The sequence below is a fragment of the Topomyia yanbarensis genome, chromosome 1, assembly GCF_030247195.1.
Source record: "Topomyia yanbarensis strain Yona2022 chromosome 1, ASM3024719v1, whole genome shotgun sequence".
NCBI lineage: Eukaryota > Metazoa > Arthropoda > Insecta > Diptera > Culicidae > Topomyia > Topomyia yanbarensis.
Genome location: NC_080670.1, coordinates 184,619,380 through 184,639,313, shown reverse-complemented (window position 1 = coordinate 184,639,313; position 19,934 = coordinate 184,619,380). Strand labels below are relative to the sequence as shown.

The window sequence follows — 19,934 nt, the reverse complement described above, 5'->3', positions numbered from 1 at the left end:
AACATCCAGGAGTGTAAGAGTTCAAGAGTCTAAGAGCCCAAAAATCCAGAGTCCAAAAGTCCAAGAGTCTAAGCGTCCAAACGTTCAAGCGTCAAAGAGTCGAAGAGTCCAACAGTCCAAAAGTCCCAGAGTCCAGGAGTCCAAGCGTCCAAAAGTCAAAAAGTCTAAGAGTCGAAGAGTCCGAGAATCCCAGAGCCCAAAAGTCTAAGATTCCAAGAGTCCACGAGTCCAAACGTTCAAGCGTCCAAGAGTCTAAGAGTCCAAGTGTCGACGAGTCCAAGAACCCAAAAGTCCAAGAGCCCAAAAGTCCAAGAGTCTAAGCGTCCAAGAGTCCGAGAATCCAAGGGCCACGAGTCGACACGGTGACAAACAGCCATGGATCAAGTAAACTGTAGATAACTTCTTGATACGGAACATGACGGCCTTTGGCCGATTGGTAAGGCAAGTAAGGGGGATGCACGCTTTTATTTATTGTTCGGAACAGTACTTGAAGGTGCGATACGAAGATCCGATGTAGTGATGTCTTTTTTTACTCGATTAATGCAAATAATCGATTAATTTCTAAAATAATCGAAAAATCAATAATCGATTACAAGCTTTCGGTATAATCGAGCAAATCGAGTAGCTGATATCAATTAATCGAGAGCATAATTAATGAAGGGTGGCATTGAAAACGAAAGTCGCAGAGCAAAAAAATATGACCAGACTTGTCCAAATTTTTCAAAATGTGTCGAGCGACCTTTTTTTTTTGTTTTGGTTGACAAACTAGGGTTTACTAAGTAATCGATTATTGATTTTAATCGATTATTTTTGTCGATTAATCGAATGAATTAATCAATCTCTCAAATATTATTCGATTAACGGATAATCGATTATTTGCAAAAATCAGACATCACTAATCCGATGTGCCAAGGAGTCGACATCATTGGCATTGATCGTAGAGCAGTGGAAGAGACATTGGGGTGTTTTAAAAGGAACGCTGCGAGAATCGGGCTGACTAAAAGTTCTGACGAGTAAATACATGGTAGCTGGGATGCATGGCGTTAGGCATACATTTCGCTAAGCTGGAAATCGCCATCTTGAATTTCAAAATGGCGCCAAAAATCAATTCCTGGCACCTACTCGTCAAGACCATTCCGAAAATACTCAAACTGATTGGGTTTATAGCGAGTTTCGCTAAACTGAAAGTCGCCATCTTGGTTTTCAAAATGGCGGTAATCGTCAATTTGCGGTGTCTGCTGACCATCCCCTTTAAATAACATCCATATTTTTAATGGTTTTCATAGATGTTATATACAAAATTTCTGAAACCATTCTAAGGATAAAAAAAGAATATTTTTCCTCTCAGGACAAAAGTGGTATAATCTTTTTAGCCCATTTTTACGCTAAGGTTTTTTATCCCATTTCTGCTCTGACTGGCACTTAAACCAGTTTTGCTCTTAATAAAACGTATACCGTTTTTGCGCGCAGGGAATTTTTAACTCACTCTTGCTCTCAGCCTCTCAGATTATGGACGTTACGTTCGCGACAGCCCCTTATTTATTTCGACATTTCTTCGGAGTACCCGGATAATTCGTTGGTGGCTTCAAAAATATATGCTATGCAATGAGTAGTATGGGAGAAAATTATTGTCAAAGCAGCAATATTTTCTGTAATCGTTGCATGATTTACAATATAATTTTTCGATCTTCATTGCATGAATTGTTCTTCAAGAGAAATATTTTCTATTGGACAAGTGCAACGAGCATGTATGCAAGCACTAATGAAAGCATTTATACATTTTTCCATATCTAAATATGAATTTGTTTAAAATGATAAGCGTTCGGTCTGTTTCTTTTATTTGAACAAAAATTGTTGCTTGCTTTTACAGCAAAATAAAATATTGATAGAATTTGGCCAGCTTTTACGATTCTACATGCTCAGAAATAGTGCAAACATTCACACTCTTACCGTCGAAAAATGAGTTATTTTAAGTGATACATCTACTTGATAAGTTATGCCTAACGTCCACTGTGCCAATCCTCCATTATGTCTAACGTCCATAATGGCTAATGTTTTTATGCCTAAGACATCCCTTATGCATATCATATGTATGCCTATCGTCCGTATGCCTAATGGGGTACACCCGGTAGATAAAAGAGAGCGAGGCAGTCGGAATAGTGTTGGTTCCGAGGTGAAAATCGATGAGGTGCTGTACGAGGTATTCGATGAATTCATATGTCTTGGAACACTGATGACGACGAATATCAATATTAGCGGCGGGGTATAAAAAATGGGCTTGCGAATAGGAATAGTTTACATAATCAGCTAAAGTTCCGTAGCCTGCCAACTGCGAACTTACTCTATACAAATCGCTGATACTCCCTGTTGCTCCCTCTCAGGCATGGGCATTATAGAAATCAGACCTTCGAATGCGGGCAATACTCGGCGGCTTAGTAGAAAATTGAGAATAGCGTATACGCATGATCCACAAGGTCTACCACTTATACGCCAAAAAAATATGAATTGAACTCCCTGTACGTACACGGTGTGCATACACACCGGTTTTCTCTTTCTCACTCTCATCATCACTATCGTTGACTCTTTTTGCCTTGTGCGAATCGTTCACGTGCACGCACGCGGCGTTCGTACACGGATGTTTGAACGAGAGTTGGTACATCGTTCGCTTGGGTTTGATGTTCGAGGCAAACTTGTACACCGAGACGAAGCATGTGTGAGGTTGAACGCGTGCACGAAATTGTGTACACAGGTACAAAATTGGCGATGTTCATGGGAAGTCTGCTTACACATACTGCTCGTACCTATTACTACCTGCTAACAGCTTGCCACAACTATATTATATTTCGTGAAAAAGTTCGTGAAACAAAAATGATTCCATGAATAATTCAATTTTTTTTAAATAGTTCAGGTATTTTAATATTATTTTGATTATAGAGGTTTTAACCTTAGGATCATTCATCTTTTTTCGGATTAGAGAAATCTCTTTTGGAAAAATGTGCGTGAGCTGCGTACAAGGCAATTGCCAACTACGCAATGCCCGTGCCCATGTAAAATTTTATGACCATGTGCAGAGTTGCATGAAATTGAAATGATTAGGGGTATCTGACGAATTTCGCGCCAAATCGTATTTAGAGTTGGCAGCACCCTCCCAGATTTTAATGAAACTTTCTGTACGTGAGAACTTCGTCACTTTTCATACTTAGATTTTTCAAAAATGATCTAGACTGTCTTTTGAAAAAGGTCAAACTTTTTTTACCAATTTTTTTCAAATGGCTGTAGTCTAAAAATGACAAATCCTACAAAAAATGTTGCAGGAGTGGTTTCCACAAAATTAGTCAAATTTTCGAATAAAAGTATTGAAAAAATTCTTCATTGACTTCTACACTGAAAAAAATCGATTCTAACTTTAAAGTCGATTTACAAAAAAAACCCATCATTGATTTGGATGTTCTAAGATAGGTAATTATGTTCCCTACCTACCGTCAAAATTTCAAGTTGGGTTCTATTGCCATTCGCTTGAGAGTGCCGTCAATAGCATCACAGGGTCCTTTCCATGGGATGTCGCAAAAAATGCCATTCTGCGCATAATTCATACTTTGACTGGAATCTACACAAGCTTGCGAAGCTTTCTTATTTTTGTATTGTGCTGCTGCTCCATCAGACAATAAATAAGTTTTAGACAAGCTTGTCATTTTTTTCATAAAATTTATTATTTTTGGAACAACTGAGCTGCACTCTTCTAGTCTTCCCGTCTTCCAGTTTTCCAGTCTTCCAGTTTTCCAGTCTTCCAGTATTCTAGTCTTCCAGTCTTCCAATCTTCCAGTCTTCCAATCTTCCAGTCTGCTAGTCTCCCAATACTCCAGTCTTCCAATTTTCTAGTCTTCCCGTCTTCCAATATTCTAGTCTTTCAGTCTTCCAATCTTCTAGTCTTTCAGTCTTCCAATACTCCAGTCTTCCAGTTTTTTAGTCTTCCAGTTTTCCAATTTTCTAGTCTTCCAGTCTTACAATCTTCCAGTCTTCCAATTTTCTAGTCTTCCAGTTTTCCAGTCTTCCAGTCTTCTAGTCTCCCAATACTCCAGTCTTCCAATTTTCTAGTCTTCCAGTCTTCCCGTCTTCCAGTCTTCCAGTTTTCCAGTCTTCCAGTTTTCCAGTCTTCCAGTCTTCCAATTTTCTAGTCTTCCAGTCTTACAATCTTCCAGTCTTCCAATTTTCTAGTCTTCCAGTTTTCCAGTCTTTCAGTCTTCCAGTCTGCTAGTCTCCCAATACTCCAGTCTTCCAATTTTCTAGTCTTCCAGTCTTCCCGTCTTCCAGTCTTCCCGTCTTCCAGTCTTCCAGTTTTCCGGTCTTCCCGTCTTTCAGTTTTCCAGTCTTCCAGTTTTCCAGTCTTCCAATTTTCTAGTCTTCCAGTCTTACAATCTTCCAGTCTTCCAATTTTCTAGTCTTCCAGTTTTCCAGTCTTTCAGTCTTCTAGTCTCCCAATACTCCAGTCTTCCAATTTTCTAGTCTTCCCGTCTTCCAGTCTTCCAGTTTTCCGGTCTTCCAGTCTTCTCGTCTTCCAGTTTTCCAGTCTTCCAGTTTTCCAGTCTTCCAGTATTCTAGTCTTCCAGTCTTCCAATCTTCCAGTCTTCCAATCTTCCAGTCTTCCAGTCTGCTAGTCTCCCAATACTCCAGTCTTCCAATTTTCTAGTCTTCCAGTTTTCCAGTCTTCCAGTCTTCTAGTCTCCCAATACTCCAGTCTTCCAATTTTCTAGTCTTCCAGTCTTCCCGTCTTCCAGTCTTCCAGTCTTCCAGTTTTCCAGTCTTCCAGTCTTCCAATTTTCTAGTCTTCCAGTCTTACAATCTTCCAGTCTTCCAATTTTCTGGTCTTCCAGTTTTCCAGTCTTTCAGTCTTCTAGTCTCCCAATACTCCAGTCTTCCAATTTTCTAGTCTTCCAGTCTTCCCGTCTTCCAGTCTTCCAGTTTTCCGGTCTTCCAGTCTTCCCGTCTTCTAGTTTTCCAGTCTTCCAGTTTTCCAGTCTTCCAGTCTTCCAATTTTCTAGTCTTCCAGTCTTACAATCTTCCAGTCTTCCAATTTTCTAGTCTTCCAGTTTTCCAGTCTTTCAGTCTTCTAGTCTCCCAATACTCCAGTCTTCCAATTTTCTAGTCTTCCCGTCTTCCAGTCTTCCAGTTTTCCGGTCTTCCAGTCTTCTCGTCTTCCAGTTTTCCAGTCTTCCAGTTTTCCAGTCTTCCAGTATTCTAGTCTTCCAGTCTTCCAATCTTCCAGTCTTCCAATCTTCCAGTCTTCCAGTCTGCTAGTCTCCCAATACTCCAGTCTTCCAATTTTCTAGTCTTCCCGTCTTCCAATATTCTAGTCTTTCAGTCTTCCAATCTTCCAGTCTTTCAGTCTTCCAATACTCCAGTCTTCCAGTTTTTTAGTCTTCCAGTTTTCCAATTTTCTAGTCTTCCAGTCTTACAATCTTCCAGTCTTCCAATTTTCTAGTCTTCCAGTTTTCCAGTCTTTCAGTCTTCGAGTCTCCCAATACTCCAGTTTTCCAATTTTCCAGTCTTCCAGTCTTCCCGTCTTCCAGTCTTCCAGTTTTCCGGTCTTCCAGTCTTCCCGTCTTCCAGTTTTCCAGTTTTCCAGTCTTCCAATTTTCTAGTCTTCCAGTCTTACAATCTTCCAGTCTTCCAATTTTCTAGTCTTCCAATCTTCCAGTCTGCTAGTCTCCCAATACTCCAGTCTTCCAATTTTCTAGTCTTCCCGTCTTCCAGTTTTCCGGTCTTCCAGTCTTCTCGTCTTCCAGTTTTCCAGTCTTCCAGTTTTCCAGTCTTCCAGTATTCTAGTCTTCCAGTCTTCCAATCTTCCAGTCTTCCAATCTTCCAGTCTTCCAGTCTGCTAGTCTCCCAATACTCCAGTCTTCCAATTTTCTAGTCTTCCCGTCTTCCAGTTTTCCGGTCTTCCAGTCTTCCCGTCTTCCAGTTTTCCAGTCTTCCAGTATTCTAGTCTTCCAGTCTTCCAATCTTCCAGTCTGCTAGTCTCCCAATACTCCAGTCTTCCAATTTTCTAGTCTTCTCGTCTTCCAATATTCTAGTCTTTCAGTCTTCCAATACTCCAGTCTTCCAGTTTTTTAGTCTTCCAGTTTTCCAATTTTCTAGTCTTCCAGTCTTCCCGTCTTCCAGTCTTCCAGTTTTCCGGTCTTCCAGTCTTCCCGTCTTCCAGTCTTCCGGTCTTCCAGTTTTCCCGTCTTCCAGTTTTCCCGTTTGCCAGTCTTCCAATCTTCCAGTCTTCCCGTCTTCCTGTTTTCCAGTCTTCCTGTTTTCCAGTCTTCCATTTTTCAGTCAAGTTTGTTATGAATATATACCAAATTCGTTACTGATACTTTTTGCATGTATCATGCAACTAGCAGTTGCGAAATTGGATTCTGAGATTATTATGACCTTCATTGGTTTAGTTTTCGATAAAAATACACTAAAAAAAATCAGTTTCGACAAGGAAAATTTTTTTTCAAATAACTTTTTTCCTTGAAAGTGCCAAACTTGAAATTTTGACGGTAGCTAGGGAACATAATTACCTATCTTGGAACAAAACTTTATCCAAATCAAAATTATTTTTTTGTTTCAAAATAGACTTTAAATTTTTTAAATCGATTTTTTTCAGTGTAGGAGTCGACGAAGAATTTTTTTTCATATTTTTATTCAAAAATTTGACTATTTTTGTGAAATTTTTTTGCGGGATTTGTCATTTTTAGACTATAGCCATTTGGAAAAAAAATGGTAAAAAAAGTTTGACCCTCTTCAAAAGACATCTAGACTGTCATTTTTGGAAAAGGGGAGAAAGGATTCATGAATAATATTCTGAGTTTCATGAAACAGTTCACGAGAAAATATTTGAAAAGTAATTTACAACCACGAAAACCAGATCATGATCAAGATGTATCAATATGAATCAGTTCACGTCGTATAGTCAGAATCTGAAAAAAGTTCATAAATCTAGGAATGGAATCACGGCTTTATAAATAATGTTTAAAAAGTTGTGAACCGGTTCACGTACAAAAAAAAAAGATTCAGCAATGACATGGCGGAAACCATGACCGAAATTCACAAATTAAAAGCAAATATGTCCACTAATAAAACCGTTACTGAAGGGAACACGAGCATATTTATTAAACAAATGATTCTGGTTCATGGTCCTGTTTTCGTAACGTAAAAACGTGATTGTTCCAGCATTCACCGCACTTTATTCACGATTTTGCCTTTTTTCCGTGTACTTAATATACTGAGATCGCAATCATCGACTACTCAAAGTGCGTGGTGAAAATATAAACTCGTATGTAAGCTGACGGCAAACGACGGATAAATCATTTCTAACTTGAAAAAAAAAACGAAAATTAGTTTACTTACCAGCAGACCAGTTTCGACATTAGGCGTCAGAATCAACTTTGAACCATCCATCAATCCGTTTTCTCGTAACGTTCCATCGTTGAGTTCTCTGTAGGGATGATTGGAAGAAAAATAGAATCAGTACTTAGTTTCCGTGAACATTTCGTAGTGCAATATTTAGGGTTAAGTCTTTTACAATTTCTCACTTCAGTCTCAAAGCATTCGAAGCAAAAAGTTTGTTTAATGACATTGGTTAAAAATATCACAAAACTCACTAACTGAACACAAAAAGGAGAGTAAATCCTGCAGCTATGAATCTTTTGATAATAATTCAATTACCTTTTTCAGCCAAAGGAATTTTGTTAGCATGAACTATGGTCAAGATTAAAATTGTGAATAATAATACACTGTACAAACGAAAATTACAATCGAGAATCTAGCAAAGGTATACTGCTATACATTGTAGACTAATTTTCTACACTGACACTATACTTCCATTTGATAATTTAATATTTACTAATGTATATGTCATAAACTTTAAAAAATAACTATGCATTCCAGCGAAGTAATCCTACTTGAGACATCCAGGCACGGTCGTGTTTGGTAAAAGACTGATGAAGGAATCGTTGCGAACTCGTATCACTTCGCGATGCATATTTTTTTTCTATCCTTTCGCGGCCAAGTTGAATTAAAAACAACTCTGTCAGCAGTCAATCAGATACCCGATCACGACTAGCATTTCTAGGAGTGCACTGAAAATTATATAGCACTGAAATCTTGAGAAAGGATAGTTAAAATTCAAATGTTACCTTTTACCTGTTTTAACTTCTACCTAATCAGTTTCTCAAAAACATAAAATTCATGGTACGGAATAAAATCAAAACAAAAACACCCTCCGAATCTACATCTAACCAAACCTCGTTTGTTTTCCAACTTGAAGAGTTTATTGCACCGGAAACACGTACTCTACTAGAGCTGTCATAACCCGTCACTGCCCAGTTTTCAATAACAATAACAATAAATAACACGCGCGAAAGAACCCAAATATTTGGGTTTGGTCCGCGCATTTTCAGGTGGGACACAATTTAAACTCGATTGTGGTAAGTACACGCTAAATAGTTATGAGGTTATTTGAACTTGAAGAACAGAAACCTCAGCCAATTTTTTCTGAAAGGCTTAACATTGCTCAATATAATTATTCAATATAAATATTCACGAGCAACCATTTTACATTCGACAAAGACACCAAACATGCTGATTTAGTTTTTAGATCTTATCCGCTTTAGGTTCTCTCGAAACTGTCACTTTTATATAGATTTTGTAAACACTAGAGCGACTCGAATGTAAAACCGAAATCAGCACTAGATTCCATTTTCCCGAGAAAAAAGCATCTTTTCAAACATCCCTAACTATTTAGCAACAGCCGTGCTGCAGCAAGAAAGCACCCGCCCAGGAAGCAACGCCGGTCGCCAACGTTGCGTTTTTTTGTTTGTTTGATTTCCAGTTTGCATCAACAGCAACTTTCCAAGTCGCCATCATATCGCGCCACTGCCCTGCCACACCAAGCGACTTTACTTTTTCGCTGATGCAAAAAGATTCTGATGGTGTGTCCAGCGATGACGACGACGACGTCGAAACCGGCAACTTCGGTGGCAATGTAGATAAAGCCGACGAAGTCAGCAGCCCACGAAGTTCGGCAACAATGTTGGAACTGGCTCCATGGTTGCTCCAAGCGACGCACGATATTATTGCCTGACGAAGCACTTTCGAGACACCGGGGGGGTTTTGTGCGAAATTCGAAACTGTTTATTAAACTTTCGACGTTGGTGATTTTTTTTTATAAATTTTGCTTATCAACTTGAATAATATTATACGGGTCCTTCGAGGAACCCGAAGAACTAAAACGAAATAGAATATTATTTGAGTTGTCCGATCCTCATCCCGACTATAGAAATGATAAAAATTAAAAATTCCCTCGCAGCAGAAAATAGTTATGCTCGAACTACTCTCCCCCCGGTTCAGTTCCAGTTTCCTAACCGTTTCCACGCAATTCGAATCGTTTGAAACGGCGAAGCGCACGTGGCTCTCCGTGGCAACGCAATGAAAATCCACTGCTAACAGTCAACCAGAAAAACCGAGGGTTAGCGCTATCTCGAGAGAGAGAGGGCCAGTGAAAGCGACTGTGCGTATACATGATTAAGGTACCTACACAACAAGCCAACTCTACCGTTCTTTCAATCCCTCTTTGGTAAAATATGTAGTAATTTCGTCCACTTCACTTCTCGATTCGATGCTTCACTGCCTGATGGTGATATGTGCGGTGAATGTGTTCTCGAATGTGCACACGTGTAACCTGTTTCCACGAATTTCGGTTTGCACGGGAATAAATGTGTTTCCGAATTCATGAACAACGTGGTTCGAATTCTGTAATAGTCACGTTTTTACGGAACGAAATCAGGGACGTAAACAACACTGCACAGTGGTCCAGATCGCTAATTTAGGAGGAATTTTTACTTTCTGACAAACCTGTATAATTTAGCCGTATCATGTCTTAGGATGAATTTGTGTACTTTAGAAGATGCTTCTTTTTATTGGAATAGTTATTAGGGTGGTTCTAATTTATCTAAAATACGAAAATAAACTTTTTACTGATGAAAGATAGAGCTCCACAGTCTTCCACAAAGTTGTAAAGTAACTTATTTTGAATAAATTTGTTGAACATATTAAAGCTCTATCTCTTTTAGTTTTTGTTATACAAGAAATTTAAAAAAAAAGATTAGGGTGTTCCTGAAAAAAACGTTTTTTTAGTATAACTTTCGTATCTTTTACTTTTTGTTAACACAACCTTTGAACAGCTTATTGAAAACTTCAAGCCGAGTATTTTTCTCCAAGACACCGAAGGTCTAACTTTTTTCATTCAAAAGTTATGGACACTTTTCGTTAAAAAAATAGCCTATTTCAAGGCTCAATATCGCTGATGCGGGCACCTAAAATTGAATTCTGTTTCCACCACATGAAAGACCATACTTATTAGTATATTTGAGCAAAAATTGGCGAATACGATATTTTTTTAAAATTTGCAATTTAGATTTAAAGTTTGTAGTTTTGCAGGTTCAACGCATTAAAGCATTTACACACATATCGTTGTATTATGAAAAAAGCCACTTTCAAATATCATTCTCTCATCGCAGCAAGCTTTGCATAAGTGAAACGACTGTCAAAAAAGGTTTCTGATTTTATTCGTTTTAAATAAAACTAGTAAATATGGATATTAGTCGAAGAGAGTTGGCGAATTTGCTTATTGCTGGTAAAAAGACAGATGAACTGCTTAAGTTCATTACAAGTAGTAATCCAAATGTAAAATTGAGACTTGTTAATGTTCGAAAGAAATTTTATATTTTGTTAAAACAACCTTTGAACAGCTTTTAGAAAACTTCAATCCACGTTTTTTCATAACTCTGAAAGTCTAGCTTTATACTTTCAAAAGTTATGGAAACTTTTCGCTCATAAATAGTCCTTTTTCAAATGTCATTATCTCTGATTGGGGCAAATAAAAGTAAGTTCGGATTGAACCATAGAAAAGAACATACTTTTAAGTATATTTGAGCAAAAATTGGAAAATATTATTTTTTTTAAGCATGTAATTTTAAATTTACTAACCAAAGTTTTAAATTTTATCGCATAGCGACATAAAAGAAATTGCCTAAAGCCTTTGTATTTCCTTTTCTGTTTTGCTTACATATCAACAATACTGAATGTGTTCATTAAAAATAATTTGGCTATGACAACAATTTATGATTTATATAAGGAGAATTTATTCAATGCCAATTAATTCAAAAGTAGATGCATTGCATTTTCAGGTATATCCAGCGGTGCTCGTTGAATTCGACGTTTACATTTAAGAGAAATTATAGGATCTGATGAAACAAGAAGTCTCTTGAAAACGTCATCAAGATTGACGAGTCGATCGAATTTGCGTGCGTGGAATTCTCGGAATCTGCGAATACTTTTATTCCTGGTTTCTTGAACTTCTTCACTGCACATACCTACTGGCAGCATGTTATGTTGAATAATGCTTGTAATTGTTGTCATAGCCAAATTATTTTTAATGAACACATTCAGTATTGTTGATATGTAAGCAAAACAGAAAAGGAAATACAAAGGCTTTAGGCAATTTCTTTTATGTCGCTATGCGATAAAATTTAAAACTTTGGTTAGTAAATTTAAAATTACATGCTTAAAAAAAATAATATTTTCCAATTTTTGCTCAAATATACTTAAAAGTATGTTCTTTTCTATGGTTCAATCCGAACTTACTTTTATTTGCCCCAATCAGAGATAATGACATTTGAAAAAGGGCTATTTATGAGCGAAAAGTTTCCATAACTTTTGAAAGTATAAAGTTAGACTTTCAGAGTTATGAAAAAACGTGGATTGAAGCTTTCTAAAAGCTGTTCAAAGGTTGTTTTAACAAAATATAAAATTTCTTTCGAACATTAACAAGTCTCAATTTTACATTTGGATTACTACTTGTAATGAACTTAAGCAGTTCATCTGTCTTTTTACCAGCAATAAGCAAATTCGCCAACTCTCTTCGACTAATATCCATATTTACTAGTTTTATTTAAAACGAATAAAATCAGAAACCTTTTTTGACAGTCGTTTCACTTATGCAAAGCTTGCTGCGATGAGAGAAAGATATTTGAAAGTGGCTTTTTTCATAATACAACGATATGTGTGTAAATGCTTTAATGCGTTGAACCTGCAAAACTACAAACTTTAAATCTAAATTGCAAATTTTAAAAAAATGTATTCGCCAATTTTTGCTCAAATATACTAATAAGTATGATCTTTCATGTGGTGGAAACAGAATTCAATTTTAGGTGCCCGCATCAGCGATATTGAGCCTTGAAATAGGCTATTTTTTTAACGAAAAGTGTCCATAACTTTTTAAAGAAAAAAGTTAGACCTTCGGTGTCTTGGAGAAAAATACTCGGCTTGAAGTTTTCAATAAGCTGTTCAAAGGTTGTGTTAACAAAAAGTAAAAGATACGAAAGTTATACTAAAAAAACGTTTTTTTCAGGAACACCCTAATCTTTTTTTTAAATTTCTTGTATAACAAAAACTAAAAGAGATAGAGCTTTAATATGTTCAACAAATTTATTCAAAATAAGTTACTTTACAACTTTGTGGAAGACTGTGGAGCTCTATCTTTCATCAGTAAAAAGTTTATTTTCGTATTTTAGATAAATTAGAACCACCCTAATAACTATTCCAATAAAAAGAAGCATCTTCTAAAGTACACAAATTCATCCTAAGACATGATACGGCTAAATTATACAGGTTTGTCAGAAAGTAAAAATTCCTCCTAAATTAGCGATCTGGACCACTGTGCACTGGTCGACAGCCATTTTGGTGCAGGGTTGTTATAGTAGTTATTAGGGTAAATCGGGTGCGCTGAGTTAAAAAATGACCATAGTTTTTACCGCCGTGCTCCTGTTTTTGAGATTTCTCCATTATTTGCTTTTTTTACTAGTCAGTGTTAAATTTTTTTTCTGAAGTTTTTGTCGTGTTTGTAGTAAGACTAAAAAGCGTTGATTGTCAGAACTCTGACAATTTCCGTCTGTTAAGCTTGAACTTTTTCTGTCTGAAAGAAGACGCTTGCAGTTACAAATATAGCTATTGTTGATTGAAATCCAGAATTTGAAAGAACTTTTCAAATGGCAGCATTTTGAATTTTGCAAAATGTCAAATTTTCGTAAAAATGTGGCTTTTTTTGTTTACGTATGGTTTTTTCGAATTTGATAGTATTCAATATGCCTTTACAGATTTCCAAATATTTGTCAGGTGTTTGTAGCACCTTTTAATAATAAATTTGATACAGTTTGTAAATTCGAAAAATTTAGAAAAAAAAATTAACGCTACCTAGGAAAAAAAAATAAATTAATGGAAAAATCTCAAAAACAGGAGCACAGCGGTAAAAACTATGATCATTTTTGAGCTCAGCGCACCCGATTTACACAATCTTGCACCGAATATTTTTTTTGATTTTGTAGGCCAGTGTAATTTATTCTGTAATTTTGTTCAACTTTTCCCACATCACGCCCACGAAACATTTTTTTCTAAGGTATTTAAACTTAAACTTTCTAATAATATTCTCTGGAGTTTCATACTTTGCCGTTGAGAAATAGATCACAGCGATAGTTACATGAATTCATCGTACCGTGAATCGTATGAACCTCCATGATATTCTCTAGCAATTGGAATATTTTGATACAAAAGTAATTTTTCAAAAGGGCGTAAACGTTTCCACGTGTATGAATTTCAAATTTTTTTTGTTCGATTACTGTATTTTATACAGCAAAACTATCTGAGAACAAGTTACAGGGAATGTTTCACAATATCGCCTTGATGTCAAAGAGAAAGTTGCACGAAAGTTTACGGGCCTTTTGAAAAACCTATTATTGTTGATGGAGAAACGCGACTAACTTATGAAAAGGTCGTAATAAAACAAAATAATTGTGTTGTTAAAACAAAAGTTTAAATATCTCGAGAACTATAACATTTTAGAAAAATTTTATTAAGAGCATTTCGATTTAAAACGGCGTTTAGAATCATATTCAAAAAGAAAATTGTATTTTTGACTGCAAATAGTAAGAATTATAAAAAAAATGTCAAAAGTTGTTGTTAGGAAAACTTTTTTATTGAAAGCTTCTCCAGGAGCCAAATACACTAAAAAAGTTGCTTTTACGTCTTTAAAACGATAAACATTAAATTTTTGACATTTTTTGATGGGGTAACGCAAATAACTTTTAAAAAGAGCAAAAATACACGAATTAATGTTTTTGAAGGAGCAAAATTTCAAATATCCCGAAAATTATCGCATTTTGGAAGATTTTTGTTAAATGCATTTTGATTTTAAATGGTGCTTAGAATTATATTCTGTAATAGAATTACAATTTTGTATGTCTATTAGTATGAAATTTAAAAACATGTACGAAGTTATTGTTAGAAAAACTTTTTTACCGATTTTTTCTTCATCATGCAATCACAATCAAAATGTTTCTTTTCTCTTTAGGTTTTTGGTAAAAAAACAAAAAAAAATTTAAAAAATGGGTTTTTTCGCAATTTAAATTTTTATCATAAATTTTTGTTTTTTTTTTTTTGAAAAATGACACAACATTTTTTTCAGTGCATATTTTTTTCAGACAGAAGTATTCATTCCCTGTAACTCGTTCTCAGATAGTTTTGCTGTATAAAATACAGTAATCGAACAAAAAAAATTTGAAATTCATACACGTAGAAACGTTTACGCCCTTTTGAAAAGTTGCTCTTGAGTCAAAATAATCTTATTACCTGTGGAAAATATTTAGTCTTGCATGACGGTGAAACGTGTAAAGTTTCATTGGAATCTAAGATGGTCGGTCACGATTTTAAAGATTTTCGGACGGATCTTCGTGGAATTCCTCAGTACCGACTAATTTTTTCTAGCGTTTTAATTTCAATATTTGGGATACATTTGCTTCTTAGCGGCGTGACTTTCACCTGGCTTCAAGCATGAATATGTCAAAAATCCTATTTTGAACGGTAATAGAGAGTATCAGTGAAAGCCGAGCGGATGGCCCGCTCGGCTTTCACTGACACTCGGTATTCTTGCATTACTGTAAATTGATTTGTAGCGTCTTTCACTTATCGAACACAATTCAGCAGTTTGTCTGCAGCTCTCCTTTGAACACCATGAGTGGAAGGACTCTTGAATACCATGGTTTCAATCTGGCTGATACCTCCTCCGCTCGTCAACAAATTACAGTTTGCACCATTCGAAGTTTATCAAATCCAAAATGCTTAGCTACTAAATCGGTGTTCGTTCTTTTCAGGATAATGATTTAGCAGCAAACCGAATACAGACGTGACTTAGACGCCTAAATAATTATTTCGGCAAAGGTTGAATAATGGGATCCAATCAAAACTTTGCTAATAGAAAACTATAAAAAATCGACTTTTCCGTTATTTATGCTAAATGTAAATACTTTGAAATTTGAAAATGAGATCATTGTAATTAGTTTTGACCAAATAGGGCAGAAAGCAAAAGGGCTCCTATATTGGAAGGGTAACATATATAATATTCACAAACGTTTTGAAGTACTGGAAACAACGGTACTTATTGTTATTCAGTTCCGGTATTGTAGCACGAACAATAAGTCAATATTGTTCGTGCCGATTTCGATTTTTTTATCGTATCAGAAGTGTTATCCTGGATTGAAACCGGATGTCGGTTCACCTGTGCAAAATCTGGAAGATTCCAGATAAATCTGGAATATTGGCAACGCTGATCAGTTGTGTGGTTATATATGCAGCAATATGCACGAGGATGTTTGTGTTACGTCGGCTTAGTAGAAGCTGTGGTGCTCAAGTGAACAAGTGATTTCCCAGATTTATTAAATTTAAAACAGATAGATCATAAACGCTATTATTTTTCATACTTACCGTTCAGGCTAGGCCTTGTTGTCTCTTGCTGTATGCAGAAGCCGTCTCCAATCTCCTCGGTCCCCTGCTGCTTATCGCCAGCCTCGCAGTCTTCGAAGGGTCCGCAGGTAGTCCTCTATCTGGTCGATCCACCGTGCTCGCTGTGCGCCCCGTCTTCTTGTTCCTGTAGAGTCGCCCTCAAGAACCATGTTCATCGGGTCATCGTCCGACATTCTTGCGTCGTGTCTAGCCCACCGCAAGCGTCCTATTTTTGCGGTATGCGCGATGGATGGTTCTTCCAGCAGCAGATGCAACTCATGGTTCATTCGCCTGCGACACGTTCCGTCTTCCATCTGCGCGCCACCATAGATGGTACGCAACACCTTTCGTTCTAAAACTCCAAGGGCGCGTTGGTCCTTCACGAGCATAGTGCAGGTCTCGTGGCCGTAGAGTACCACGTAGTTCGACCGGAGCGTCCTCCGGAGTCCAAAGTAGGCACGATTTCCCGCCAAGATCCGTCTCTAAATTTCTCAGCTGGTATCATTGTCGGTGGCTACCAGTGAGCCCAAATACACGAATTCGTCGACCATCTCGATTTCATCACCGTCAATCCGAACTCACGATGGGAGGTCCACATTGTCGTCTCTAGAACCTCTTCCTCTCATGTATTTTGTCTTCGAAACGTTGATGGTAAGTCCGATCCTGCTGGATTCAGCTTTCATTTTGATGTACGTTTCCGACATCGCCTCAAAGTTCCGTGCCATTATGTCAATGTATTCGGTGAAGCCAAGAAGCTGGACGGACTTCCTGAAGATCGTGCCACTCGTGTCTATCCCCGCTTTCCTCATTACACCTTCTAACGCAACGTTGAACAGCAGGCACGATAGACCATCCGTAACCCTCTTCGAGATTCAAAGGGACTCGAGAGTGTCCCTGATACTCGAACAACGCACAACACCCGATCCATCGTCGCTTCGACTAATCGTGTTAGCTTATCCGGAAAACCGTACTCGTGTATTATCTGCCATAGCTGATCTCGATCGATTGTGTCATATGCCGATTTGAAATCGATGAACAAATGATGTGTGGGCACGTTGTATTCGCGGCACTTCGGCAGAACCTGCCGAATCGTGAATATTTGGTCCGTGGTGGCGCGGGAACCCATGAATCCCGCTTGGTAGTGAATCGGCGGCAAAGAATTTGGGAGAGGACCTTGTAGGCAGCGCTAAGTACTGTGATCGCGCAGTAGTTGCAGCAATCCAACTTGTCACCCTTTTTGTAGATTGGGCGAACGACACCCTCCATCCACTCCTCCGGAAGAATCTCCTCCTCCAAAATTTTGGTGATTACCCAGTGCAGCGCTCTAGCCAGTGTTTCACCACCGTATTTTAATAGCTCGCGGGTAGTTGATCTACACTGGCAGCATCGTTGTTGTTCAGCCGACCGATCTCCTCCTTGACTTCCTTGAGATCGGGGGCCGGCTGCCTGTCGTCTTCTGCGCGTGCTTCAATATCCGTTGCCATACCGCCTTCGTCCTTTGCTGCTTCACCGTTGAGGTGCTCGCACTGCTTCCACCTCTCAATCACCTCACACTCGTTCGTAAGAAGGTTGCCGTCTAAGTTCCTGCACATATCGGCTTGCGGAACATAGCCTTTGCGCGAACTATTCAGCTTCTCGTAGAACTTTCGTGTGTCGTTTACGCGGTACAGTTGGCGCTTCTTTCTCCGGAGGACCGAGGTTTGCCTGTTCCGTGCTTGTTTGTATCGCTTCACATTCTGTTTCGTTCCGTGCTGCAGCATCCTCGCCTGTGCTGCATTCTTCTCCTCTATTAACTGCTTAAATTCGTCATCGAACCAGGCGTTTCCTCAATTTGGAATCGCTGTACCTAGTACCGCTATAACAGTACTTCTTATGGCGGAACGGATCTCCCTACAGCCATCTTCAAGAGTAGCTGCGCCCAGCTGTTCTTCCGTGGGTAGTGCTGCTTCCAGCCGCTATGCGTAGTCTTGGGATTTGGTTTTCGGTGCGTTGGTCAGGTGATCTCCAGGTGGCTTTGTGGATATCTTTACGGGGGAAGAAGGTACTTCGGACTACCATACCACGGGAGGCTGCGAAGTTCACGCATCGTCGGCCGTTGTCACTCGATACGGTGTGCAAGCTGTTTGGCCCGATTACCGGTCTAAACATTACCTCCCGTCCTATCTGAGCGTTCCTATCACCGAAGAAGATTTTCACGTCCCGTTGCGAACAGCCGTCGTACACCTCCTCCAGCTTCGCATAGAACGCTTCCTTTTCGTCGTCGGGTCTCCCATCGTGTGGGCAGTGTACGTTGACGATGCTGTAGTTGAAGAAACGGCCTTTGATCCTCAACTTACACATCCTTGTGTTGATCGGAGTCCATGCAATCACGCGTTGGCGCATCCTACTCAGCACTACAAAGCCGGTTCCCAGGTCTGGTAGAAAGTAGCCGCCCGATGCCCGCTTTTCCATACCTTTTGTCCTGTCAAGCAAAGTTCCTGTAGTGCTACGTTGTTGCGTAGTTGTAGTTCTTCGTAGATTATCCTGTCGAGAGCTGGGAACCAGAGTCACCTGCAGTTCCATGTTCCGAGCTTCCAATCGTAGTCCTTATTTCGTCGCGTAGGTCTTTGCCGATTTTTCCGATTCGTATTTCCTTCTGCACTGTTCGTAACGGTTAGTTTTCTAGGGCAGCTTGTTGGACCTTCCCCAACCCTCTGTCTCGCCGGAGGACCATCGTGTCAGCTCTGTTTAGAGTTCCACGCTGACACGAGGACGATACATCAGCCGCCCCTAACATGGGGAACAGACGCTCGGATGGAATCACCCTCCGAAAAGAGGAGTTTTTCTGTGGTAAACGAAAAACTGTACATTTTAGAAAATTGTTAATGATTCTTCTTGTACCCATATCATTCTCATCGACAATAGACCACATAGAAAAAGAGATGTACAAGTACGATAGGGTAACAGTTCCCTGATTCATCTTAGCACCTCTATTCATCCCATCTATTTGAACACATTAATTAGAGTAGTGTCTGCTATCTCTGTTCAAGCATTAGCTTAAATGATAGGATAAAGAAGGGTGCGTTGTACTCGACTTTTCATTTCGCTCAAACGCGAGTGTATTACATGTTCTAGGCTAGATTTTCCATTGTAATACTTCTTAAAAACGAAGCAAAGATGCTGAAATCTATTAAGGCGCAATCCAGTGACAGTTGGCTGAATTATCAACGAAATAGTGTAACATCCTAACTAACGAGATGAATAAGGGCTCGTCTACCATACGTACAATTTAATCACATATGTAAAAACCTGTTTTAATCCACCTAGCGGTGCAATTGTGCCTTTCTCATTTCTCTAAACTATGGCACGGAGGCTTTTTATGTTCAACATAATTGTGGAAATGTCCATTAGATTCTTAGTACACTTTGCACTTATACACAATGGCATGCCAGCCACGAACTTGATGAGCTACGTGTCGACGGTGAAACACTTGAAACAAAAAAATATCATACTCCATTAGCCTAATCAGCATTAGATCAATGTTATCTGCTTGCTAACTCATTTTGTCATGCGGGGATGGGTATGTGAGGAGGGCGAAAGTCCCATGAACGAACGACTCCCCAGCTTAAATTGGTATGCTTTGTAATATAGTGGTGGTTTAAAGATAATGGGGTTGAAAGGGAGGGGTATGAGGTGGTGGTCTGAGGGGCGATTTAAGGAGATTTTTAAAGGAGGGGAGTGAACAGTAGAGGGGGGTGTAACCCCTCTCCGTAAACCATCAACTACGCCCCTGTTAAAATCCAGAAACCATATGCGAGTCGAAAAAAATTAGGTTTTAGGTTGACGTTTTTCAGAGTGACTGCATAACCTTTCTATATGAGAAAGGCAAAAATGTGCAAAATCCAAAAAAGTGAATCTTCGCCAATTTTTTTCGTGTTTGCATCAAATCTCGACGTTTTATGCACCTTGAATACATTTAGCATCAAAAATAAAAATTCTATTTTTAATTTTTCCTATAGTTTTTATGAGAAATTTCTGTGTGGCCGCACTCTGAAACCCGTAATTCCGGAACCAGAATTCCGATCGATCCA

The 19,934-nt window shown here is 38.5% G+C and overlaps 1 protein-coding gene across 3 annotated transcripts in view; it reads right to left on the bottom strand.

Annotated features, from left to right (window-relative positions):
* The window catches only part of LOC131684034 (midnolin homolog), a 51,977-nt gene that overhangs the window by 23,799 nt on the left and 8,244 nt on the right, over positions 1–19,934 (bottom strand). For 2 of the 3 annotated variants that reach the window (XM_058966528.1, XM_058966517.1), the window contains one exon: positions 7,381–7,468. In XM_058966528.1, coding sequence (XP_058822511.1) covers positions 7,381–7,468 — 88 coding nt within the window. Of the gene's footprint in view, positions 1–7,380; positions 7,469–7,698; positions 7,759–19,934 lie in introns of those variants that run through there. The other variant, XM_058966539.1, reaches the window with a different exon arrangement.